The sequence below is a fragment of the Oryctolagus cuniculus genome, chromosome 3, assembly GCF_964237555.1.
Source record: "Oryctolagus cuniculus chromosome 3, mOryCun1.1, whole genome shotgun sequence".
Classification (NCBI taxonomy): Eukaryota; Metazoa; Chordata; class Mammalia; order Lagomorpha; family Leporidae; genus Oryctolagus; species Oryctolagus cuniculus.
Window position 1 is genome coordinate 7,508,580 of NC_091434.1, and position 26,846 is coordinate 7,535,425.

General features: G+C 52.1%; 1 protein-coding gene across 2 annotated transcripts in view; it reads right to left on the reverse strand.

Moving 5' to 3' along the window:
• Window positions 1-6,852: 6,852 nt before the first annotated feature.
• The window catches only part of COPS7B (COP9 signalosome subunit 7B), a 35,147-nt gene continuing 15,153 nt past the window's right edge, over window positions 6,853-26,846 (reverse strand). For both annotated transcript variants that reach the window (XM_051848099.2, XM_070070064.1), the window contains 3 exons: window positions 25,318-25,520; window positions 20,207-20,312; window positions 6,853-8,206 (listed from right to left, as the gene is read on the reverse strand). In XM_051848099.2, the coding sequence (XP_051704059.2) occupies window positions 8,048-8,206; window positions 20,207-20,312; window positions 25,318-25,520 (468 nt within the window). In that variant the 3' untranslated portion in view covers window positions 6,853-8,047. The remainder of the gene's footprint in view (window positions 8,207-20,206; window positions 20,313-25,317; window positions 25,521-26,846) is intronic.

The window sequence follows — 26,846 nt, forward strand, 5'->3', positions numbered from 1 at the left end:
CAGCCCCAGCTGTTGGGGCCATTTAGGGAGTGAACCAGCAGACAGAAGATTATCTTTCTCTCTCTTCCACTCTTTCAAATAAATAAATAAAATCTAGTCCACTATGAAGAGGAATCACCAACTCCCTTAATGACAAACACTTACCTGTACAGACTATGAAGCCAGAGCCTTTTTAGAGGTATTTTATTACTGGAGAGGTACCCAGGGCTTTTGCATTTCATTTATTAATTAGCCAGTTCCAATATTTTATCTCTTATGAATAAATTATGGTCGTTCACATCTTTCCAAAAAATTGTGATCATTGAATTTCAAATTGATTAACAGCTGGTAACATTTTTAAAGCCGTAACTATTCTCTTTACTCATTTATTGTCTTTTCTTAATTAGGTTTGACATTTATTTTCCTTGTTCATTATATCCAAAAACCTTAATTCATACTCTCCATTTTGTTAATTACTTTAGTTCTGCATTTATCTTTATAACTTCCTTCCATTTGTCTTAATCTTATATTCTTAACCTTCTGTGTCTGCATCCCTGGCATTTAATGTATCATCCTAGGAATGCCCTGAATAAGGGAGTGCATTCTCAAATGGTCAAGGTGGCAGACAAGGCAGGAATGGTTTGGTTCAAACAATACTAAAGCAGAGGAGCTGGCATCGTGGCATAGCGGGTTAAGCCGTAGCCTGCAACGCCAGCATCCCAGATGGGCACTGGTTGGAGTCCTGGCCGCTCCATTTCCAATCCAGCTCCCTGTTAATGCACCTGGGAAAGCAGTGGAAGATAACCCGAGTCCTTGGGTCCCTGTAACCATGTGGGAGACCCAGATGAAGCTCCTGACTCTGGCTTGGCTCGGCCCTGGCTGTTGCAGCCATTTGGGGAGTGAACCAGCAGATGGAAGATCTCTCTACCTCTCCCTCTTTCAAATAAATAAATCTTTAAATTAGTAAATAAATAAATGTACAACACTCAGAATGTGCTGAATCAGATAAGCAATCAGTAACTAAGAATGAATCAGGATGTCTGGACTATTATGGGCTGAACTGTGGCTCCCCTCCCCCCAGTTCTGATGCTCAAGTCCAATCCCTTGTCACTTACAGGTTGTGCTCTTAAAGAGGTAGCTGAGGTCAAATGAGATCATAAGGACAGGACCTTCACCCAATCCGACCAGTGTCCTTATAACACAGAGACACCAGACAGACACACGGATGAAAAGACTGCGGGAGGACTTTGTGAAGACCGTGAGGAAAGGGTGGCCATTTCAAGCCAAGGCAAGAGAAAGCAAAGCTGCCAACACCCTGATCTTGTACCTGCAGCCTCCAGAACTATGAGAAACAAACTTTTTTTTAAAGATTTATTTCTTTTATATGAAAGGCAGTTACAGAAAGGGGAGGGAGGGGGAGGTCCTCCATCCGCTGGTTCACTCCCCAATCGGCCACAAGAGCTGGTGCTGTGCTGATCTGAAGGCAGGAGCCAGGAGATTCTTCCGGGTCTCCCATGTGGGTGCAGGACCTGAGGACTTGGGCCATCTTCTACTGCTTTCCCAGGCCATGGCAGAGAGCTGGATCAGAAGTGGAGCAGCCGGGACTGGAAGCGGTGCTCACATGGGATGCCGGCACTGCTGGCGGTAGCTCTACCCACTGTACCACAGCACTGGCCCCGAGACACAAATTTCAATTCAAGCCATCTAGTCTATTCTATGTTGCTAGGATGGTCCCAGGAAATGAGTACTCACACCTGGAGAGCACACTGGACACAGGAGATGGCCAGCAAATGCAGAGCTGGCTGGCCTTTTTGGCTGACTGAGCCAGGGAGATGTGGGAAACGGAAGTGGAACCATGGGAGTAGACCGTGTAACCTGCGGAGGCTGTGGAGCCGAGGAGTCACACTGACCAGCCTCTAAAGGAAGCCACGCCCTGGAGACACTGTAGAACAGCAGAGGCGCAAACAAGAACCTGGAGAGATCAGGCCCATGCAAATGAAGAGAAGCGTGAAGTGGGCTCAACAGTGCAAGCTGTAACAGAAGCTGAAGCCGGGCAGAGGCTGAGGGGAGCGAGCTGGAGAGCAGTGGTCTCCTTGATGAGGACGTGGCCCACGGCCGGTGAGCTAAATGGAACTCAGGGCGTGAGGCAGGAAGGGGAGACCAGTCTCAAGAAGCCTGTCACTGGGGAAGAAAGCCGCCGTGGCTGGCAAGGGACTCCAGCCACAGAAAGGACCCCTTGTACTGTAAAATTCTTCATCGCAGACCCCAGAGGACAGGTGAGAGGTGCAGAGCTGAACCTGTAGCAAAGGCAGGGGACTGAGGAACGGGGTGACTCGTACTCACAAGGGAGAAATGGAAGGAGGCGCACAAGGTTGCAGGTGGGAGAAAAGAAACTAAGGGTCTCCCTGAGCATAGTTCTCCAGAGTGCAGGGGTGCGGCAGGGGGAACCAAGCAAACAGGGAACTCTGGAACAGCTGTAGGGAAATGGTGCGAGCTGGCCCGGGCACACGACAGGCTCACAGCTCGGGCATCTGCAGTGGCACCACTCGTGAGCTGAGGGACTTCTGCAGCAGCTGGACTAGGAGGAAGGCAGTCACTGGGTTAGCCCACAGGGGCTTCCTAGGGCAGTGCAACGCAAGGGTGGGCAGTCTCAGATACATCCCGGGGTGGGGTGGGGGGGCTGCTGCTTCTCTTTCCTTGTCCGTTTCATCCTTAACCAAGGACAGTGGTTCTCCCCAAGAGTACGATCCAACACTCTTTTCATAACTAACACTTTGTGATCATGCACCTGTACTGTCCCAAGGTCAAGTCATAGATAAGGTACTTAACAATCATTTTAAAAGATTCACTTAATGTGGCCGCCACCACAGCTCACTAGGCTAATCCTCCGCCTGCGGCACCACCACCCCGGGTTCTAGTCCAGGTCGGGGCGCCGGTTCTGTCCCGGTCACTCCTCTTCCAGGCCAGCTCTCTGCTGTGGCCCGGGAGTGCAGTGGAGGATGGCCCAAATGCTTGGGCCCCACACCCGCATGGGAGACCAGGAGGACACACCTGGCTCCTGGCTTCAGCACGCCGGCCATAGCGGTCATTTGGGGGGTGAACCAACGGCAAAGGAAGACCTTTCTCTCTGTCTCTCTCACTAGCTCTGCCTGTTAAAAAAAAAAAAAAAAAAAAGATTCACTTAATAGTCTAAATGTAATATAAAGGAGATGTAAAATGAAACTTACACTACAATATATCTCAATCTGCATATATCAAGCATAGCTACAAGAAGAGATTTAATGAAGTAGGTGCTTATAGCCACACCCAGAAGCCCCAGGAAGACAGGGGCACAAACACAGATTACCTAGGGCTTGCTGTACTTGGCACTCCAATACCAGGAGTTGTGCAATGGCTCCTTCCAAGACCAGTAAAAAATCACTGAATTGCTGCATGATTTAAACAAAGTTGTCTCAGGCTGTTAGAACAAAGACTTTTAAGTACAGGTGTGGGTGCCTGTTCAAGCGCTGGCTGCTCCACTTCTGATGCAGCTCTCTGCTGTGGCCTGGGAAAGCAGCAGAAGATGGCCCAAGTCCTTGGGCCCCCACACCCACATGGGAGACCTGGAAGAATCACCTGGCTCTTGGGTTCAGACTGACGCAGCTCTGGCCACTGTGGCCATTTGCGGAGTGAACCAGCAAATGGAAGACCTCTCTCTCTTTGCCTCTCTGTGGCGAAAGGATGGAAGGAAGAAAGGAAGGAAGGAAGAGGTGCCACGTGGGAAGCCTGCATCATACATCAGAGTGCCTGGGTGCAGTCCTGGCTGTGCTCCAGATTCCACTGAAGTGGGAGCAGCAGTGATGGCTCGAGTACTTGAGATGGCCACACACATCGGAGACCTGGATTGGGTTCCAGGCTCCTGGCCTGGCCCAGTCCCAGCTGTTGGGGAATTTGGGAAGTGAATCAGAGGATAAAGCTATGTCTGTCTCCTTCTCTCTGCTTTTCAAAACTAGACTTCAAAAAAAAATTTTTTTTTGCTTATCTGAATGGCAGAGTTATATATAGAGAAAGACGGGGTGGGGGGGGGGAGCTGGCACCGTGGCACACTAGGTTAATCCTCTGCCTGAGGCACCAGTATCCCATGTGGGCGCTGGTTCTAGTCCCGGTTGCTCCTCTTCCAATCTAGCTCTCTGCTATGGCCTGGGAAGGCACTGGAGGATGGCCAAGGAAGAAGTACCTGGCTCCTGGCTTCGGATCGGCGCAGCTCCAGCCATTGCAGCCATTTGGGGAGTGAACCAATGGAGGGAAGACCTTTCTCTCTCTCTCCTTGTCTGTAATTCTACCTGTCAAATAAATAAATAAAATCTTAAAAAAAAAAAAAGCCAGAGGGGGCCAGCGCTGTGGCACAGAGGGTTAACACCCTGGCCTGAAGCGCTGGCATCCCATATGGGGGCCAATTTCTGATCCAGCTCTCGGCTATGGCCTGGGAAAGCAGTAGAAGATGGCCCAACTCCTTGGGCCCCTGCACCCACATGGGAGACCTGGAAGAAGCTCCTGGCTCCTGGCTTCAGATCGGTGCAGCTCTGGCCATTGTGGCCAATTAGGGAGTGAATCAGTGCATGGAAGACCTCTCTCTTCTCTGCGTTAACTCTTTCAAATAAATAAATAAATCTTTAAAAAAGAGAGAGAGAGAGAGAGAGAGGGAGGGAGGGAGGAAGAGAGATCTTTCATCCGCTGGTTCACCCTCAAAATGGCAACAGCTGAGGCTGGGCCAAGCTAAAGCCAGGAGCTTCTTCTGGGTCTCTCACATGGATGCAGGGGCCTAAGTATTTGGGCCATCCTCTGCTACTTTCCTAGGCACTAGGAGTTGGATCAGAAGTGGAGCAGCTAGGACTCGAACTGGTGCCCATATTGGATGTCCAGGTTGTAGGTGGTGGCTTAACCCACTACGCCACAGTGCCAGCCCCAACAGTTTTTATCTTTTTTTTTTTTTAATACAATAATTAGAACACTTTGGTTTGGTTTAAAACAACCCAGCGCCTCAGAAATGGAGAAAACAGCAAATATGTAAACACATCAGAAGCAGTTTATCCTTTTAGCTTCTTTGGTTACCACTCCACTTTCTAGGACTCAGAAGTTTGGGGAGAAGAGAACCCTACAATGAGAATCGACCACCTTAGATTTGGAACACAAGAATGCCCTGTTTGGGAGCTTTGACAGTCTCCTAGTTGTTACCCAAACAGGAAACGTTTCCTGTTGGAACCTACAGCAGAGAGCAAAGAGGGGTCAGGGACAGAAATACCAGACTTCAGGCAGCCCAGGCACTCCGACCTCTGTAATGCCACAGGGGCCCCTTCCCCACCTGAGGTGTTCCACTGGTGACAGAAGCATCTCTTCTGAATGCTGTGTGTGCAGAACACCTGTGCACACTTCAGACCTGCGCCCAGCTGTCACGGCACGCCAATGGCAGACTGCAGTCCCAGCAGAGCCATCAACATTCCAGCTGGGCCGTGGGCCCCACAATTCCCGGAGTCCCCAGCGCCATCCTCTGCTTCCTTATCAAGCAGCTGGGTGGGCCTGGGAAAGAGGCTGAGGTGTGCAGGATTTCAGGTGTGAGCAAGACCGGTACTCAGAGGGCAAGCAGGGTCAGCCTGGAGAGCAGTCTCCATCAGAACATCACAGAGGACACAGGGCAGGCGAACAAGCCGGGAGGTCTGCGAGTCCACCTTCCGCCACTTCCCGCGGGGGACGCTGGGTCTGAAGGGCTCATGAGTAACGTGAGGGCGACTGTACCAATCCTCACCTTCATCAGCCTCGGAAGCGTGGCTGGAAGGGGATGGAAGGGACCGACTGACCCACTGTACTGTATAACGCTCTACACACATGCTGGTACTGTTACCGCACTATTCCTGAAGAAGTAGCAGAGCCATGGGAAAGATGGCCCCACAGCTCCTCAGGGCCTTGGGCAGTCAAACAACAAAGAATCACACACTTCATGTAAGTCAAGCTGCATTTCCCAGTGGGAAAATAAAGATGAAAGGCAACATGTGTGACTGACCAGCTCTACAAAGCACAGCTGGGAAACCTACAGGGCTGGAAGGTGTGCAGCTTCTCAGAGGGCTTTTGAGAAATACACGTTTTCTAACACTTCAGCAAAACGTGTTCCACTAGGCAGGCCCCAAAAAGGGTCAGCGGTGCCGTCAGTGCAGACACAATAGGCTCCCGTGCCGGCGCCGCAGCTCACTAGGCTAATCCTCCGCCTGCGGCGCCGGCACACTGGGTTCTAGTCCCGGTGGGGGCGCCGGATTCTGTCCCGGTTGCCCCTTTTGCAGGCCAGCTCTCTGCTGTGGCCCGGGAGTGCAGTGGAGGATGGCCCAGGTGCTTTGCACCCCATGGGAGACCAGGAGAAGCACCTGGCTCCTGGTTTCGGATCAGCATGGTGCACCGGCCGCAGCGCACCGGCCGCGGCGGCCATTGGAGGGTGAACCAAGGGCAAAAGGAAGACCTTTCTCTCTGTCTCTCTCTCTCACTGTCCACTCTGCCTGTCAAAAAAAAAAAAAAAAGGCTCCCGAGCCCAGCACTTCCCTGAGATCTTAGTAATGAGCTTTCAATGAGGACAGGGGGTGCAGGGAACACCCCACTTATTTAATGCCAGAACCTCTTCCCACAGAGCAGATGAAAAAGGGATTCAAGAAACACACTTTGGGAGTTTACTCTCCAGGTAGACGTGTTGTGTGGGCAGGTGGAACAGCTAGAAGCAGGCAGTGCTGGACACGTCAGGAAAAGGAGAAATCCACTCTCATCACGGTCCTGAAGCAGCGTTCCATGCCTCTGAACCACCCTCATTCCCCCCCAAGGTTCACCTGCTATGCAACTGCACACTTCACAGCCACATACAGCAAATCTACACTTTTATTTTTTTGTTCTAAAATGTGCTTTTTCCTCAATGAACTTTAGTATCAGTCCAGGACCTCCACCTCCCCTTAAGAAACAAAACAGAACGAAACGCACACAGAGACACACATGCCACCCTCCAACCAGGTGAAACCCCCGGCGATCAGTCCTAACAAATATTGACACAAGGGGGAAAAAGCATGTTGAAATGTATTAGAATCAGAACCTGTACAAAAAAAAATTAAAATATAACCTGAAACTGTTCAAGTTCAGAAAGTCTAGTCAAGTCCTTTTCTCTTGCCAGGAGGATGCCATCATCAGGGGCTCTGGGTCACCGGCCAGGAAGGGGTGGAGAGGAAGAGACTGAAGCAGCCACAGTCCTTCCCCACAGGGCCTTGGCCCCACCAACCCCACTGCAGGGCAGCCGGGAGGCATGAAAGGGCCTGGAGAGCATGTGGTGGCAGACAGCCCCCGTGGGCAGCTGAGCAGCCGGAGGAGCGGCCAGTAGAGGACAACCGGGCCGGGAGATCCCCTCTGCCTGCAGCCCCGCGGCCCCTCCACGTATGCTGAGTCAGTCCAGCACTCCCAGATAGTGGAGACCAGAGCTGGCTTTATGAGGCTGAAAACCTGCAGATTCAGTAAATGCAGCCCAGTGTCACATCCCTCCATCGCCTGAACTGGAGCTGCCAACAGGGCAAGGCAGGAGAGGGAAGAGGGGCATGGACACCTGGCTAGAGATCACCTGCACCATGGTGGGAACCCTGGGTGCACAGGCTGCACAAAGAGCGCCTCCCTCGCTCAGAGCGGGGCCTACCCCGCAGCCATCCCTGTGGGCCGGTTACAGCTGACTCCGGCTCGTGAACAGCCTGACCAAATGGCATGAGCAAAAGAAAAACTGGAGGGAGCCAAGCCCTTACAGAGACCAGAACCTCCTGGAGGGAAGCCGGGCAGTGTCTACCCGTTAACAAGGATGGCATCCGCGGAGCCCCTGAGTCTGAAGGGAGCAACTGGGAGGGAGGGAGGGGCAGGAGAAGGAGTCACGGTTTTTCTGGAACAGTACCAACAGGGTGGGGAGGCGCTGGTGAGGAAACGGGCAGCTCTGAACTCACTGCAGGTAGAGAGGGGGAGGAATGGGCCCTTGGTGTCCCCTCCCCGCCTGACCAGGCCTGGTGAGTACCAGCTGCCCCAGCCAGCCCTAGTGGCGGCTGGAGACCAGACCTTTCACTTTGGACATCTTCTTGGTGGGCTGCCTCTGCTCAGCATGAGGGGGACACTCCCGCTCGGCCAGCTGCTGCTCCATTTCCTGGGCCGAGGAGGACGCGGTCGCTTTGAGCGTCTTCTTGATGTTGGTAACCTGGAGAAAGACACAGAACTGGAGTCAACCTGATCTCAGTATGAGGATGGCCACACAGAGGAGCAGCCAAAATGCTCTGCAAAGAAACAGGGAATTATCTACAGAAATTCATCTCAACTGCCGTGACGCCCACACCCCATACTGGAGTGCCTGGGTTCGAGTCCCACCTCTGCTTAGATCCCACCTTCTCACTAATGTGTACTCTGGAGAGCAGCAAATGAAGGCTCAAGTGCTTGGGTTCCCACCACTCAAACAGGAGACCTGGAATGAGTTCTGGGCTCCTGGCTTTGGACATCTGCACAGTGAACCAGCAGATGGAAGATCTCCGTCTCTATCTCTCTGCCTTTCAAAGAACCAAAACAGAGCAAAAGAAAAGAAATACAGATGTGGAGCAATGAGCAGGAGCTACTCATGGGAGACATATGGAAATGAACCACGCAAACACGTGAAACCAGTGCTGTCTTAGAGGAAGCAAGTGCAGCGGACCATCCGGCAGAGATACAGCAAGGAGGTGAAAGAAACTAATGGTTCCATGTCCTAGGAAACAGAAAGGGGGACCCAAGAATTTTGTACTCAGCTGTTTTTCACAAAACTTCTGGGAATGCAGCTCCAAAAACACTTCTGGGAGAGGGGATGCACTCCTCATAGCTGAGTCCGTGTTGCCATATCGCCCTCTCAGGCATAACTGCCCTGATGCGTACCTCCCCCGTGGCCTGTGGCACACACATTCCTGACGCTGGTCTAATGGGTCTTTTACACCTCTGCTCTTCAGCTCACAGGGAAGGAAAGCAGGGAGAGAAGCAAGGTGGTGGGGGAGAGGGCCAACCAAATGCTAGCCTGGGTTTTAAAATCATTAGAGAAGGCTGGTGCAGAGCGAGGTGCGCGTCTGTTGGTGGGAAGGAAACGTGCTTCCGTGTTCTCTGACAGGCAAGAGGCTTGGATTTCTACAGAACAGGAAGGAAGTGGGCAGGGCCACAAGTTCTGAACAGGTCAGAAAGTCGGAACCCAAGTAAGAGGGTCCAAACGCAGAGCAAACAGTGCTTTCGAGTGAGACAAGTTTTTGGTTCCTGGAGAGAGCCAGCATCTGCAGAGTCAACCTCGATGAGCCTGCAGGCAGTTGTTTGTCGTTGTTGTCATTTTGAGATGCAGGAAACAGCCACGCCCCCAAACCACTGCAAGCTCACTTGGCACACTCATATTTCTGCAAGGAGAGTCACAGAGGGCCGAGGGCTGGGCAGTCAACATCAAGGGCAGGCACCCGGTGCCAGGCAGAGCGTGCTCTGGCACTCACTGCTGCGCGGTGTCTCTGATCCAGCAGTCAGGTGGTGTGTGGGACAGGGAAGACTGTGCAGCAAGTGGATGGCTTCTCTATCCCCCTTCTCTAAGAAGGACATTTGTTATTGGTTATTTTCTCTTACTTCGAGTCATATTTTGATGGCCTTGAAGGAGAGACCAAGAAACGTGATTGAGGCTGGCATTGGGGATCACGGGTTAAGCAGCCGCCTGCAATGCTGGCCTCCTAGGTGAGCGCTGGTTCCAGTCTCAGCTACTCCACTTCCAATCCAGCTCCCTGCTAACGCTCCTAGGAAAGCCGTAGAAGATGACCCAAGTCCTTAGCCCCTGCACTCACGTGGGAGGCCCGGATAAAGTTCCTGACTCCATCAGATGGAGGCAGATGGAAGATCGATCTCTCTCTCTCTCCCCCTCCCTCCATCCCTCCATTTCTCTAACACTGCCTTTCAGATAAATAAATATTTAAAAAAAAAGAAATAAAGAAATGTGATTTCTCAGGTATAACTGCCACATAAATAACAGTCAAGGCTTCTCTGAAATGTTTTGCAAGTATTAGGAGGGAGACTGATTAAAACCTTAGTGGGGGCCGGCGCCGCGGCTCACTAGGCTAATCCTCCACCTTGCGGCGCCAGCACACCGGGTTCTAGTCCCGGTCGGGGCACCGGATTCTGTCCCGGTTGCCCCTCTTCCAGGCCAGCTCTCTGCTGTGGCCAGGGAGTGCAGTGGAGGATGGCCCAAGTCCTTGGGCCCTGCACCCCATGGGAGACCAGGAGAACCACCTGGCTCCTGCCATCGGATCAGCGCGCCGCGCCGGCCACAGCGCACCGGCCATTGGAGGGTGAACCAACGGCAAAAGGAAGACCCTTCTCTCTGTCTCTCTCTCTGTCCACTCTGCCTCTCAAAAAAAAAAAAAAAAAAAAAGGCTGGCGCCACGGCTCACTAGGCTAATCCTCCGCCTTGCGGCGCCGGCACACCGGGTTCTAGTCCCGGTCAGGGCGCCGGATTCTGTCCCGGTTGCCCCTCTTCCAGGCCAGCTCTCTGCTGTGGCCAGGGAGTGCAGTGGAGGATGGCCCAGGTGCTTGGGCCCTGCACTCCATGGGAGACCAGGAGAAGCACCTGGCTCCTGCCTTCGGATCAGCGCGGTGCGCCGGCCACTGGAGGGTGAACCAACGGCAAAGGAAGACCTTTCTCTCTGTCTCTCTCTCTCTCTCACTATCCACTCTGCCTACCAAAAAAAAAAAAAAAAAAAAAAAAAAAACTTAGTGGGAACAGCATGACTCAAGTTTCTGTCTTTGCATGTCACTCACCTCTGATTTCTAAAGCACTGGAAGATTTGCCAACCTAACATGAGCTGAGGGAGCATTTCCCCAAAGCTGACAAGATTTTAATCAAAGACATTAGAAAACTAACAGATTTTCTTTTCGAGGCCTCTGATTCCAAAAGTGGCTTCTTGTCGAGCTAATTCTTACCTTCCCAGTTAGCAAAGTACCTTCACTAAAAATTAAAAAATAGAACCCCCCAAAATAGCTTTCTTAATTTCACCACGGCTAATAACACCAAAAACTTACTTTCTCAAGTTTTATAATAATTTTTATGAAACAATCAGCTTACCCTACACAGTTTTCTGTACTGACTCATTCACTCTATTTTAACTCTACTGAAAGAGAGAGAGCTCTTCTATCTGCTAGTTCACTCCCCCAGACTGCCACATGGCCTACGGGACCAGGCTGGAGCCAGGAGCCAGGAACTTCATCTGGGTCTCCCATGTGGGTGGCAGTGGCCGAAGGACTTAGGCCATCTGCTGCTGCTTTCCCAGGCCATTAGCACGAAGCTGAATCAGGAGTGGAGCAGCTGGGTCCGAAACCAGCCTCCACATGGGATGCTGGCATCACAGCGGCTGCTTTACCCTCTATGTCACAAGGCTGGCCCTACAGTTCTATTTTCTCTCTCTCTCTCTCTCTCTCTCTCTCTCTCTCTCTCTCTCTCTCTCTTTCTTTCTTTCTTTCTTTTTAAAGACTTACTTATTTATTTGGAAAGCAGAGTTACAGAGAGGCAGAGAGAGAGAGAGAGAGAGAAAGAGGTCTTCCATCCATTGGTTCACTCGCCAATTGGCCACAATGGTCAGAGCTGGGCCAATCCAAAGCAAGGAACCTGGAGCTTCCTCCAGGTCTTCCACGTAGGTGCAGTGGCCCAAGGACTTGCGCCATCTTCTACTGCTTTCCCAGGCCATAGCAAAGAGCTGGATCTGAAGAGGAGCAGCCAGGACTAGAACCAGTGCTCATGTGGGATGCTGGCACTGCAGGCAGCGGGTTTACGTGCTATGCCACAGCACCAGCCCCATACAGTTCTATATTCAATCCCATGTCCCTGTGTTTCTGGAATATAAAGTCATCACAAGCCGGTAAGACATGAATAATCAGCATTTCTTTCACAATGGCTCTAGTGCAGCTCAGCTGAGGGGTCAGTGCCAGGCCTGCCCTAGGAAGCAGACTCTGCCTGTGGCTCATCCACCAAGGCCACGTTCTCTCACTGGGGCTCAGGCCGACTCCCGCTGCTTGCTTTGCAGACTTTCTTGGTGGATATGCTTTTTCCTTCCAATGCGATACCCCTCCTCACAGGCAGTGAGCTGTACTCACAGGTTCCCCCCTCCTCACAGGCAGTGAGCTATACTCACAGGTCCCCGCCTCCTCACAGGCAGTGAGCTGTACTCACAGGTTCCCCCCTCCTCACAGGCAGTGAGCTGTACTCACAGGTTCCCCCCTCCTCACAGGCAGTGAGCTGTACTCACAGGTTCCCCCCCCCGCACAGGCAGTGAGCTGTACTCACAGGTTCTCCCTCTCCTCACAGGCAGTGAGCTGTACTCACAGGTTCCCCCCCGCACAGGCAGTGAGCTATACTCACAGGTTCCCCCCCTCACAGGCAGTGAGCTATACTCACAGGTTCCCCCCCTCACAGGCAGTGAGCTATACTCACAGGTTCCCCCCCTCACAGGCAGTGAGCTATACTCACAGGTTCCCCCCCCGCCTCACAGGCAGTGAGCTGTACTCACAGGTTCCCCCCCGCACAGGCAGTGAGCTATACTCACAGGTTCTCCCTCTCCTCACAGGCAGTGAGCTGTACTCACAGGTTCCCCCCCCTCTTCACAGGCAGTGAGCTGTACTCACAGGTTCCCCCCCTCCTCACAGGCAGTGAGCTGTACTCACAGGTTCCCCCCTCACAGGCAGTGAGCTGTACTCACAGGTTCCCCCCTCACAGGCAGTGAGCTGTACTCACAGGTTCCCCCCCGCCTCACAGGCAGTGAGCTGTACTCACAGGTTCCCCCCCTCCTCACAGGCAGTGAGCTGTACTCACAGGTTCCCCCCCTCCTCACAGGCAGTGAGCTGTACTCACAGGTTCCCCCCTCCTCACAGGCAGTGAGCTGTACTCACAGGTTCTCCCCCTCACAGGCAGTGAGCTGTACTCACAGGTCCCCCCCCCTTCACAGGCAGTGAGCTGTACTCACAGGTTCCCCCCCTCCTCACAGGCAGTGAGCTGTACTCACAGGTTCCCCCCTCACAGGCAGTGAGCTGTACTCACAGGTTCCCCCCTCACAGGCAGTGAGCTGTACTCACAGGTTCCCCCCTCACAGGCAGTGAGCTGTACTCACAGGTTCCCCCCCGCCTCACAGGCAGTGAGCTGTACTCACAGGTTCCCCCCCTCCTCACAGGCAGTGAGCTGTACTCACAGGTTCCCCCCTCCTCACAGGCAGTGAGCTGTACTCACAGGTTCCCCCCTCCTCACAGGCAGTGAGCTGTACTCACAGGTTCTCCCCCTCACAGGCAGTGAGCTGTACTCACAGGTTCCCCCCCCTCCTCACAGGCAGTGAGCTGTACTCACAGGTTCCCCCCCTCCTCACAGGCAGTGAGCTGTACTCACAGGTTCCCCCCCCCGCACAGGCAGTGAGCTGTACTCACAGGTTCCCCCCCTCCTCACAGGCAGTGAGCTGTACTCACAGGTTCCCCCCTCCTCACAGGCAGTGAGCTGTACTCACAGGTTCCCCCCCTCCTCACAGGCAGTGAGCTGTACTCACAGGTTCCCCCCCCCGCACAGGCAGTGAGCTGTACTCACAGGTTCCCCCCTCACAGGCAGTGAGCTGTACTCACAGGTTCCCCCCCGCCTCACAGGCAGTGAGCTGTACTCACAGGTTCCCCCCCTCCTCACAGGCAGTGAGCTGTACTCACAGGTTCCCCCCTCCTCACAGGCAGTGAGCTGTACTCACAGGTTCTCCCTCTCCTCACAGGCAGTGAGCTGTACTCACAGGTTCCCCCCCTCCTCACAGGCAGTGAGCTGTACTCACAGGTTCCCCCCCCCGCACAGGCAGTGAGCTGTACTCACAGGTTCCCCCCCTCCTCACAGGCAGTGAGCTGTACTCACAGGTTCCCCCCTCCTCACAGGCAGTGAGCTGTACTCACAGGTTCCCCCCCTCCTCACAGGCAGTGAGCTGTACTCACAGGTTCCCCCCCCCCGCACAGGCAGTGAGCTGTACTCACAGGTTCCCCCCCGCCTCACAGGCAGTGAGCTGTACTCACAGGTTCCCCCCCGCACAGGCAGTGAGCTATACTCACAGGTTCTCCCTCTCCTCACAGGCAGTGAGCTGTACTCACAGGTTCCCTCTCCTCACAGGCAGTGAGCTGTACTCACAGGTTCCCCCCCTCACAGGCAGTGAGCTATACTCACAGGTTCTCCCTCTCCTCACAGGCAGTGAGCTGTACTCACAGGTTCCCCCCTCCTCACAGGCAGTGAGCTGTACTCACAGGTTCCCCCCCTCCTCACAGGCAGTGAGCTGTACTCACAGGTTCCCCCCCGCACAGGCAGTGAGCTGTACTCACAGGTTCCCTCTCCTCACAGGCAGTGAGCTATACTCACAGGTTCTCCCTCTCCTCACAGGCAGTGAGCTGTACTCACAGGTTCCCCCCTCCTCACAGGCAGTGAGCTGTACTCACAGGTTCCCCCCCCTCCTCACAGGCAGTGAGCTGTACTCACAGGTTCCCCCCTCCTCACAGGCAGTGAGCTGTACTCACAGGTTCCCCTCCTCACAGGCAGTGAGCTGTACTCACAGGTTCCCCCCTCCTCACAGGCAGTGAGCTGTACTCACAGGTTCCCCCCCTCCTCACAGGCAGTGAGCTGTACTCACAGGTTCCCCCCCCCTCACAGGCAGCTAGCTGTACTCACAGGTTCCCTCTCACTCCAGGTCCTGCGGGAGCCCACGAGTGCTCTTCTCCAGTTCCCCGTGCTCTGCTGGACTGTCATCTTTCCCACCACCCCAGAGGCAGAGTCGCCCTATCTCATAGCGAGTGACTCAATTCTGTTAAAAGGCCTTGATCCAAGATCCTGACCAAAGCTTTGAGCAAAGTAAGACAGAGCATGGATGCCCATTCAGAGGTTCATTTACTTCCTCAAGCAGTGTCCTTTTAGAGCAACTACCCTCCTGATGAGCTACTCTGGGTGCTGAGTGGCCTTGGTGTGGAAGAAAAGACAAAGGAGAGCTGGCTCAGGGAAGAACCGGGTTCCTTCTCCAGTGTGAAAGAACCTCTCAAGATCGGGCAACTTCCATCCACACTGCTCTCTCCTTATCCTGGGTCAAGCCACACTGGTCCTGGACCAGACCTGGAAGCAGCCATTTCCCCTCTGCCTTTCCGCCTGCCATGAACCTACTCCAGCCCAGGCAGCACTGCTCTTTAGCCCCTGGGACCCAGCCCGGAGAGCAGAGTGCTCCACCACACGGACCTGCTCCCCTCAGTCTCTCACTCGCGGTCACTCATACACCACCCTGTCTCTGTGCTCCTCCGGGAAGACCCCAGGAACCCAAGTTGGCTACAGTCCTCATCACCTGGAGGCACAACACCGCATGGGGGAAAAACGCCTTCTTGGCAAAGTGTCTCCTGAGCCTAAGAAATGAAGCCCTCTATTCTTGGCAAAGACTCAGCCCCAGTGGGAGAAGGCTGTGCCGTCACGCTGGGTTCCATGCAGGGGTGCCCTGCTCACGTCGGCTTTATCGCTGCCACCACACTCAGCACGCAGAGTGCACAAGGGGGCTGGCGCACCACTGACGATGCTCGAAGCTGAAGAGGATCTCAGAGTCCAGCAGCTTCTGCAGCCGCTGGGCAGGTCCACACGGGGACGGCTCCTCCGAATGCCAGATCAGCTGCTTAGGTCAGCCCGACGGTTACACCGTGTTAGCCTCGCAGACTTGCTTGAGAAGTCCAATTCCTCCTCCGCAGCGCCGGCCTTCAACTGACAAACACCACCCCCACACTCGTCGTCTTCTGGCCTGAATTTGACCTCGTCCCTTCGGATTTTCTTCTGCGTGGCCTGGCTGCAGGCCTTCCCCATGCCACTCACTCCCAGATGGTCTAGCCTTTGTCACTCTTCGAAACATGAACCTCAGGGATTTTCAAATGGGATTGCTCCCACCAGCAAAAATGCAGCCTCGCTCCATCAGAGACTTAAAGATGCATTAAAACAAGAGAGGAGCTCCCTAGAGCAAGGAGACTTCCTTCAGTTGTGGGGCAAAGCAAAGGGGAACAGCCAGAGAGCCTGCAGTTGGAAAAGCCCCACAGGAAAAGGAAAGCTGAGAGGTGGAGAGAGCCCTGTCCAGGAGGCCCCAGGAGGCACGCTGTCAGCACGTGGTAACGCCAGCAAGCCTCAAGACCTGCCACCAGCTGGCCCTCCGGGGCACTATCTACCTAATGGAAAACAGCGCTTCCTCGACGGTTATCCTGACCTGCCTACCTGAGTGAGATATTCTACTTTGTAAACGCAGCAACAGCTGTGGACAAACGTCACAGAACATCAGACAAGGACACACTCAGAGACACAAATGTTCCAAAATCCAGGGTAAGTGAGGTGCTTTGTGATGCTGCGACTCCCACAGCTTCCCCTCCAGAGCGCCTGCTCAGAGACAACGAGCTGGCACGTGCTGTGCCTGCGCTCTCTCCCTCAGCTATGCTGCAGCTGTGAGTAAGCGGCTTGCGCCACTTGTGTGAAACACTACAAGGAACCAACTCTCAGGCAGCTTCGGGTCGGGCAGGCTGCACTGCCAGCTGCCAGGAAGGGCACTGGAAGCTGCAGCTCGCCAGACGGAAGCTGTGATTCTAAGATCTGGGGGAGGAGGGACATCAAGTCGTCCCCCCGAGAACATGCTAAAGACCACCAACCAAGTTGAGAAATGGCTTAAGGAGTTCGGCCCAGGGTAACAGAGGCATGAGCACAAGCAGAACGTGACACAGCTCCCTTTGCTCTCTGCAGACTGGCCCTGTTCACGACAAGGAATGGTTGGGGACAGCTCCTGTGTGGCTCCAGCATCAACACTCTGTACTTAGGAACCAGGTCATTCGTCACCGAATGGAAGAACTGACCAGGCTCTGAGCTCTCACCATGTTCTCACTTTTTCCACACTGAACTGTCCGCAATCTGCTACAAGACTACTAAGCCGGCAGATGGTTTGCATTGGTGGTGGAGGCAGCCTTGGCTTTTGCCTCAGCTTTCCCTCAGACTTGAATCTTTACTGCCACCTGCTGGCAGCATCAGCTCTGCCAACAGGGTAGCTGAGTTTTCCACACACACAAACGGGCGTGCTGCCGTGCACCCTCCTCAATCACCATGAGCTGAGGGATCTGCACTGCTGTGAAGTGTAAGGTGTGCCTCGAGCATGCGCCAAGTTCTGTACTAGTTCTGTTCATATTTGCCTTTCTTTTGTCCAATATGCCATTTATTACAGAAATAAACTTGAACGGTTAAAAATTCTACAACTAGTAACGTTCCTCTCTGCTAATAGCCTAACACAATCGGCAAGCCTGGGGGACAAGCAGCAGAAACCAGCTGCAGGGAGCAGCCCCGCCCAGTGCCTCCAGCCAGGATAAGGACCGCTGGTCTGCCTCAGGCCTACTCCAAGGAAAGGCAGGCTGTGGTTCATCTCTTCTTCCAGGCTTTGACTTGCAGGGAAGAATAAACAGACAGTGGTCAACTCTTGCTCCCTTGCTCTGAACCTCCGTCCCAGGCCAGAGAGGAAGTCACCTTCGATGAGAGGGTGACTGCACTCAGCTCACTAGAGAGGCGACAGGCTTGTTTTGGCTACTGTTAAATGTAGTTCACACACTTTGGCCAGAAGTAGGAGGATTAAAAATGGATTATGGGGCCGGCGCCGCGGCTCAATAGGCTAATACTCCACCTTGCAGCGCCAGCATCCCATATGAGCCCCAGTTCTAGTCCTGGCTGCTCTTCTTCCCATCCACTCTCTGTTATGGCCTGGGAAAGCAGTGGAAGATGGCCCAAGTCTTTGGGCCCCTGCACCCGTGTGGGAGACCTGGAAGAAGCCCCTGGCTCCTGGCTTTGGATCAGTGCAGCTCCAGCTGTCATGGCCAATTGGGGAGTGAACCATGGATAGAATACCTTTCTCTCTGTCTCTCCCTCTCAATATCTGTAATTTTACCTCTCAAACAAATAAATAAAATCTTAAAAAAACAAAAATGCACTATAGACCAAACACCCACAGAGCATATATATGGGGGGGGGGGGTGGATTCAAAATAAATGCGCTTGAGTCCATGAAGAACCCAGTCCGGCAGGCCGCTGACACCCTCTTTGGTGTACCGGGAATATTCAGTGCAGCATCTGAGTGCGTACTGCGCATGGCTGAGGCGTGGGACAAGGAGCTGGATTTACAAAGACAAGTAAGACACAGGTTGCATTTCCAAGGGGCAGGGGAACTCTCCAAGTCTCACACTCACTTCTTATGCTCCTTAGCTGCAATTCTAGGCCTCTCTTTGCCACACTCTCGGACAACTGATTTGTAAAAGCTCATGAAACACCATTAACACGTACAGCCCATCCACATTAGAAAAGGATTTCCACTACTGATAATGATCAAAGCTTCTGATGGTAAGGGTTCCAAACAAATTCTGAGGGCACTGCACTTGTCAGGCTACAGGCGCACAAACAAGCACCCAGTACATAAAGGCTGAAGTCTGCACACATCCAAGAGGCTAAAAAAATGTCCTGAACACCCAGATGTCACTAAAACCATTCCCACCTGCGTACCTTCACTGAGTCTCAACTACCCAATGTTTTTGCTTTTATTCATGATTTTTTAAAGTTCATAATACATACCCATACATTACAAACTCTCCTTCTTTAGGGCAGAGAGAAGGCTATACACTTGCCTCACCACTTAAGAATCAGGACCCTGGGGCCAGCATTGTGGTGTAGCAGGTGAAGCCAGCAACTGCAACACTGGCATCCCATGTGGGTGCTGGCTTGTGTCCTCAGTTGCTCCACTTGCCATCCAACTCCCTCCTAATGCACCTGGGAAAGCAGTGGAGGATGGCCCAAGTGGGAGACCTGGAAGAAGCTCCTGGTTCCTAGCTGTGGACTGGCCCAGTCACATAGGGAGTGAACCAGCAGATGGATATCTCTCTGTCTCTCCCTCTCTAACTCTGCCTTTCAAATAAATAAATAAATCTTAAAAAAAAAAAAAAAAATCAGAACCCTACCAAGGCCTTGAAGCCCACATACCCCTGCTTACCTGCACCCCTCCCTCCACTGTACCTGGTACCCACCATCTTCCTATCTTAAAAAATATATTTGTTTTTGTTTTTATTTATTTGAAAGGCAGAGAGACAGAGAGATTTTCCATTCCACAGTTTGTTCCCCAAATGCCTGCACCAGGTGGGGCTGAGTCAGGCTGAAGCCAGCGGCCAGGAACTCAATCCATACCACTCACACGGGTAGCACGAAGCAAGTATTTGAGCCATCACTCACTGCTTCCCAGGAAGCCCGAGTCAGAAGCTGAGCCAGGACTCAAACTCAAGCACTCATTGATGAGATGCAGGTGTCCCAGCAACCACTTCACCAAATGCCAACCTTCCTTTTGTCCATTTTTTAAAAATTTACTTATTTATTTGAGGGGCCGACATTGTGGTGTAGTGGGTAAAGCCACCACCTGCAAAGCTGGCATCCCATATGGGTGCAGATTCGAGAGCCGGCCACTCCACTTTCAATCCAGCTCCCTGCTATTGTGCCTAGGAAAGCAGCAGAGGATGGCCGGACTGCTTGGGCTGCTGCACCCACCTGGGATTTCTAGAGGAAGCTCCTGACCCCTGGCTTTGGCCTGGCCCAACCTCAGCCATTGTGGCCATTTAGGGAGTGAACCAGCGGATAGAAGATCTCTCTCCCTCTGTCTCTTCCTCTTTCTGGGTAACTTTCAAATGAAAATAAATAAGTCCTCCAGATCAGAAGTGGAACAGCCGGGACTTGAACTAGTGCCCACATGGGATGCCAGTGCCACAGGCGGTGGCTTTTACTCACTATACCACAACCACAGCCCCTCTTTTGTCCATTTTTAAGATCCATCCCCCAGACTCGTTTTTTGTTTTTTTTTTTTTTTTTGGTGCTACAGTTGCAAAGTGCAGGTATTCTGTGAAACTCCAACCTCCTCTGCTCGGCCGGCCTGCTCATCCTCTGCCAATCAGGAATCAGAAGGGAGGCTGACAGTGCTCAGGGCGGGAACTATATCCCACTCATCCCTGTGTCCCAGCACCAGGCCCAGTGCCTGCTTGTTGGTTAACTGCTTCTTTAACCTACACCAACACTCACATAAAAAACAAAAACACCAAAAAAAAAAGGAAGCCAGGTACTCCTGGAGAGAGGCTCAAACACTCCGCCCCCTTACCTCTGCTTCCACCTGCTGCTGAGTCCGGTTGTGGTTCTCTTTGTACTGGTTGGCTCTCAGGACCTGCTGCTCGATGCCGAGCAGAACCGCTTCACAGCCGTCACACCTGCCGAGCAGAACGCCAGCCTTAGCTGCGGAGGGCCCAGAGACCTCCCTCCCAGTGGCCTCCCAGCACCCTGTAGGGACTTCTTCCAACACGCCCTGAGCCAAGGCTCTCAGCCCTCCTGCAGTCCCTTCTAAAGACAAGCATATCTAAACACACTGCGGAGGACGTAAGGAGACAGACAGCGATCTGGAGGGAGCTTCCTAGAACATCGGTTTGATTTTCAACCTCTGCACCCACACGAAATGGTTTACAGGATGTAAAGGAAGGAAGGAGGAGATACTTCACAGGTGGCACTGATGAGTTACTTTCCTCAACAGAAAAAAAAAAAAAACTTTCTAAAAGCATCCTTTGCATGTACTTCAAAAAGTTCATGGAAAATGAAATTAAAAGATATTATTTTAGTGCAAAAAAATTTCTGATCCATGAGTAGTGTTTTTCTAACATGAATTTCCATGAATTTCTGACGATTTCTCATATGCATGGATTTCAGATTTTTTTACACCAAAAAAATTATCTTTCAATTCCATTTTCCAGTGAAGTTTTTGAAGTCCCCATCCGTTCTGCAGTGCCCCTTTCCTCAGAAGCTTAAGTTACTTTCTAATGGTCATGTCTCTGCTTGTTATTCTCCCAACTTTTATTTTGAAAAATTTAAAACAGAAATAAAAACTGAGGGGCTGGGGTTGTGGCCAGCACCCCATATGGGTTCCGGATGCTCTATCCCATATAAAACCCACCTGCTCCGTTTTTAATCCAGCTCCCAAGTAACGTGCCTGGGAGAGCAGTGGAAGACAGTCCAAGTAACTGGACCCCTGCCACCCACGTGGCAGACTCAGACGGAGTTCCAGCTCCTGGCCATTGCAGCCATGTGAACAAGCACATGGAAAATCTGTCTCTCCCTCTTGTTGTAACTCTGCCTTTCAAATAAATGAAACAAGAAAGCTGGGGCCAGCACTGCAGTGTAGTGGGTAAAGCCGCCACCTACAGTGCTGGCATCCTACATGGGCACTGGTTCGAGTCCTGGCTGCTCCACTTCTGATCCAGCTCTCTGTTATGGCCTGGGAAAGCAGTAGAAGATGGCCCAAGTACTTGGGACCTTGCACCCACGTGGGAGACCCGGAAGAAGCTCCTGGCATCAGGTCAGCACAGCTCTAGCTGCTGCAGCCATCTGAGGAGTAAACAAGCAGATGGAAGACCTCTCTCTCTCTCTCTGTCTGCCTCTGCCTGTCTGTAATCTGGCTTTCAAATAAAATCAATCAAGCTTAAAAAAAAAAAGAAAAGAAAGTTGATAGAACAATGATTTAAAATTCAAAATGACTCAAGATTCGAAAGTTATCAAAGTTGTATCATACTTGTTGGATCTCTCTATAAAGCAATTTTGTTTCCTATCTAATTCCAATCCCCTAAATAGGAGTTTTATAAATCTCTCCTAGGGGCAGATATGCCTCTTGGGACACCTACATCCTATATCCCTTGGGCTCCGCCCTGGCTCTGCTTCTGATTCCAACCTCCTGCTAACGCACACCTGGGATGCAAAGGCCTGGGTCCTTGCCACATAGATGACTGAGCTGCAAGCCACTGGCCTTGGCCTGGTCCAGTCCTAGCTGTTGTGGTAGAAGGAGCCAGTGGAAAGAAGGTCTCTTATCTCTCCCATTCTCTCTCCCTGTTTCTGCCTTTCAAATACAATACATAAAAGAATGCCTACCAGTGACTATGCCGGAAAGGGGTCAGGATAGTGCCAGGATCAGGATAGGGTCAGGATAGAAAGGACAGTGCCAGGATCAGGATAGGGTCAGGATAGAAAGGACAGTGCCAGGATCAGGATAGGGTCAGGATAGAAAGGGGTCAGGACAGTGCCAGGATAGAAAGGACAGTGCCAGGATAGGGTCAGGATAGAAAGTGGTCAGGATAGATTTGGTATGTCAGCTTTTTTTTTTTTTTTTTTTAGATTTATTTTATTTATTTGAAAGACTGAGTTACAGAGAGAGGTAGAGACAGAGAGAGAGGTCTTCCATCTTCTGGTTCACTTTCCAGATGGCCGCAATGGCCAGAACTGCACTGATCCAAAGCCAGGAGCCAGGAGCTTCTTCCGGGTCTCCCACGCGGATCGGGGGCCCAAGGACTTGGGCCATCTTCTACTGCTTTCCTAGGCCATAGCAGAGAGCTGGATTGGAAGAGGAGCAGCCAGGAGTTGAACTAGCACCCATATGAGATGCCAGTGCTTCAGACCAGGGCTTTAACCTGCTGCGCCACAGCGCTGGCCCCAGTATGTCAGCATTTTTATATTACATGGCTTTTTTCTATATTTAGCTCCTATTTATTCTGATTTATTGTTTTATAATCTTTTGAAAGCTCCGGCTTGTGTCACATGTTATAAAGGGCCACACTTGGGACAGAATATGGGTTGAGGGGTCGGGGGAAGTCTCTAACAGTAGTTAAGTGAGGCAAACTCAGGCACACAGACCCTAGGGAGACAAAGCTAGGCTGCTCATCCCTGGATATACTCTTTTCAGAATAAGCCAGAGATGCTGTTTGTTTAAAAATGGGGGCCAGCGCTGTGGCATAGCGGGTAAAGGCACCGCCACAGTACCAGCATCCCATATACGGATGCCAGTTCGAGTCCTGGCTGTTCCACTTCCGATCTAGCTCTCTGCTATGGCCTGGGAAAGCAGCAGAGATTGGCCCAAGTGTATGAATCCCTGCACCTGCATGGGAGACCCAGAAGAAGCTCCTGGATCCGGATCAGCGTAGCTCCAGCTGTTGTGGCCAATTGGGGAGTGAACCAGTGGATGGAAGACTCTCTCTGCCTCTCCTTCTCTCTGTGTAACTGTGACTTTCAAGTAAAATAAATAAATCTTTAAAAGACAACAACAGGCTGGCGCCGCGGCTCACTAGGCTAATCCTCCACCTAGCGGCGCCAGCACACCGGGTTCTAGTCCCAGTCAGGGCGCCAGATTCTGTCCCGGTTGCCCCTCTTCCAGGCCAGCTCTCTGCTGTGGCCCGGGAGTGCAGTGGAGGATGGCCCAAGTGCTTGGGCCCTGCACCCCATGGGAGTCCAGGAGAAGCACCTGGCTCCTGCCTTCGGATAGACGCGGTGCGCCGGCTGCAGCGCGCCAGCTGCAGCGGCCATTGGAGGGTGAACCAATGGCAAATGAAGACCTTTCTCTGCCTCTCTCTGTGTCCATTCTGCTTGTCAAAAAAAAAAAAAAAAAAAAAAAAAAAAAGACAACAACAGCAGAACAGTGTCCCCATCCCTCTGGATAAAGCTGGCTGGCCTCTTGTTTTATAACCTCCATCTGCTACATGCCTGCCTGGGAAGATAGCCCCTCAATTCAAAAACCTCTCTAAGTCCCAACAACAAATCCCCATGAAATGTGTGACAGCTCATGCAAATACCAAATCCAGTGTTTTCTGTTTTTATATATTTATTTATTTATTTATGTATTTGAAAGACAAAGTTATAGAGAGAAAGAGTGAAAGAAAGAGAAAAATCTTCCATCTACTGGTTTACTCCCCAAGTGACTGCAACACCTGGGGCTGGGCCAGGCTGAAGCCAAGAGCTTTATCCAGGCCTCCCAAGTGGGTGACAGGGGCCCAAGAATGTGGGCCATCTTCCACTGCCTTCACAGGTGCTCTAACAAGGACCTGGCCAGGTGGGACTTAAACCAGCACTCAAATGGGATGCCAGCATCACAGGTGGTAGCTTAACCCATTGCCCCACAACACCAGCCCATGAAATTCTGTTAAAACAGACTAAATGCAAATGTTTCAAGTATTTAAAAAAATTTTTTTCCTTTTTGATTTTACTTGAAAGGCTGAGAGGGAGGGGAGGGAATAGTGGGGAAGGTAGGGGGAGAGAGGGAGGGAAAGAGAGAGAGATAATATCTCCCATCACAGATTTATTTCCCAAATGCGTGTAAGGGCTGAGGCTGGCTGGGGCCAAAGCAAGGAGCTGGGAACTCAAGCCAGGTCTCCCATGTAGGCGGCAGAACCCAACTACACGAGTCATCCCGTTGCCCCCCTGTGCTCCATATGAGCAGAAAGCTGTGTCAGGAGTTGAAGTCAGGGGTCAAACCCAGGTACTCCAATGTATGACACAAGCATCCTAACCAGCGTCTTATCCTATAGGCCAATGCCCAGCCCCCCATTCTTTTTGCATTCTGCCGTAAACCATGGTCTGAAAACATTAAATGAAAAATTCCAGATAAACAATTTGTAAGTTTTAAACTCTGTGCCATTGTGAACAGCCTGATGAAACCTCACGCCACGCAGCTACTGCCCACCAGGGAAGTGAATCGCCGTTTGTCTGGCCGCTCCGGCCTCCACACTGCATATACTCCCTGCCTGTTAGCCACTGAGCAGCCACCTGTCTCCTGAGCAGCGCTTGCAGCATCGCAGTGCTGTGTGCAAGGAACCCTGGCGTGCGAGCCTAACGCTATGTCTCATGCCTAGGTCATTCACCTCGTTCACACCAGCTCTGGATTATCTCACACTATCAGGGGAAACACAAGGGTGAGTACAAACAGCAAGACCTTTTGAGAGAGAGAAGCAGAGAAACCAGTCACATGACCTTTATTACAGTACACTGTTGTAACTATTTTATCAGTTGTTGTTGATAATCTCTTTTGTGCCTAATCTATAAATTAAACCTTATCACAGGCACGTATAGACAACAAAGCACAGTAAGTATGTATGTATGTATATATATGCACACACACACACACACACTTGCACGCACAGGGTTCGGCACTATCTGCAGCTTCAGGCATCCACCAGAGTCCTGAAACGTATCCCCACTGAAAAGGGGAACCACTGCCCCACACCATAGTTCTCCAATATTCCATGCATGGCCTGAAATGATTCCTGGGACTGCATGGCTGTTGTCACACCGTGGTCACACTCTGTGGCTCACGGTCCCTAGGCTCCAGCCCCCAGGCCAACCCTCAGCTGACACCGACAGGTCACATTTTTGCAAGCACAGGTTCAAAGGACCCTCTTTCAGCCTCACCATTCGTGCAAGGTCTTAACAATGTTATTGATATCCTTCTTTCGGATGTCACGGCCAATGCAGAAATCCACTTCTAGCAGCTGGTTTCGCTGGTCCAGCTTGCCCTGGATGATGTCAGTGTAGACAGCCTCAATGATGAGGTCTTCCAGTTCCCGGAGATTCCGCATCTCCAGGTCTTTCAGCAGCACGGAGTAGGGAATACACTGTAGATAAGGCCATGTGACAGTTATAAAAATCATCTGGTAAGCATTAAGCAAAATGCAGGCATTACTCACATACCCAACAGCTGCCTCCGGACGTGGGCAATGCAGGTGAGTGGTAATGATTACTATCCAGGGCACAGAGAAAAGTGAACTGTGAGGCCGAAGAGACTCAAACAAGACCTCAAGCCATCTAAGAAGGCACCCCCCTGGTCCTCTGCCTGCTGGACTCCACCTGGCCTTCCTCTTTCAGACTCGAGAGCATAACTGGAGATTCCAGACTCCTTCCAAAGCAGAGAATGTAGGCTTCTCCGCCACCTTCTGAAAACTTGCAGATTTTGCACAAAACACAGATCGTCACAAAGCTCCAGAGACCCCACAGTGGAGAGAAGTGGGGCTCGCCCAGCACAGCACAAGCTAAACTTGCAGGCCAGCACCGCCACCTACAGGTGACCAGCAGGCACTGCCAGCTCAGAGCCCACCCTGTTTTCTTTCCCCACCCGCGTCCTTTAAGAGGCTGTACTTCTTTCTCTTCATACTATTCGTTGAACTCCTGGAGTAGGGATAACTATTCGAGCACTAAGTTTACTGAAAACAGATCACTGTAAAAATTAATAACGGGAATCTGAGAGGGAGGGGGAGGAAGGGTTGGAACATCCATGGGGATAGGGACTCCCACTAAGTCACTATGTCCTAAATCTGAATACATGAAATATATGAAACTTGTATAACTTAAAATTTTTTAAAAAGACAATGAGGCCGGTGCCGCGGCTCAATAGGCTAATCCTCCACCTAGCGGCACCGGCACACCGGGTTCTAGTCCCGGTCGGGGCGCCAGATTCTGTCCCGGTTGCCCCTCTTCCAGGCCAGCTCTCTGCTATGGCCCGGGAAGGCAGCGGAGGATGGCCCAAGTGCTTGGGCCCTGCACCCCATGGGAGACCAGGAGAAGCACCTGGCTCCTGCCTTCGGATCAGCACGGTGTGCCGGCTACAGCGCGCCAGCCATGGCGGCCACTGGAGAGTGAACCAACAGCAAAAGGAAGACCTTTCTCTCTGCCTCTTTCACTGTCTACTCTGCCTGTCAAAAAAAAAAAAAAGACAATGATTAAGACAATGATTGAGGCTGGCGCCGCAGCTCACTTGGCTAATCCTCCGCCTGCGGCACCGGCACCCCAGGTTCTAGTCCCGGTTGGGGCGCCAGTTCTGTCCCGGTTGCTCCTCTTCCAATCCAGCTCTCTGCTGAGGCCCAGGAGGGCAGTGGAGGATGGCCCAAGTCCTTGGGCTCTGCACCTGCATGGGAGACCAGGAGAAAGCACCTGGCTCCTGGCTT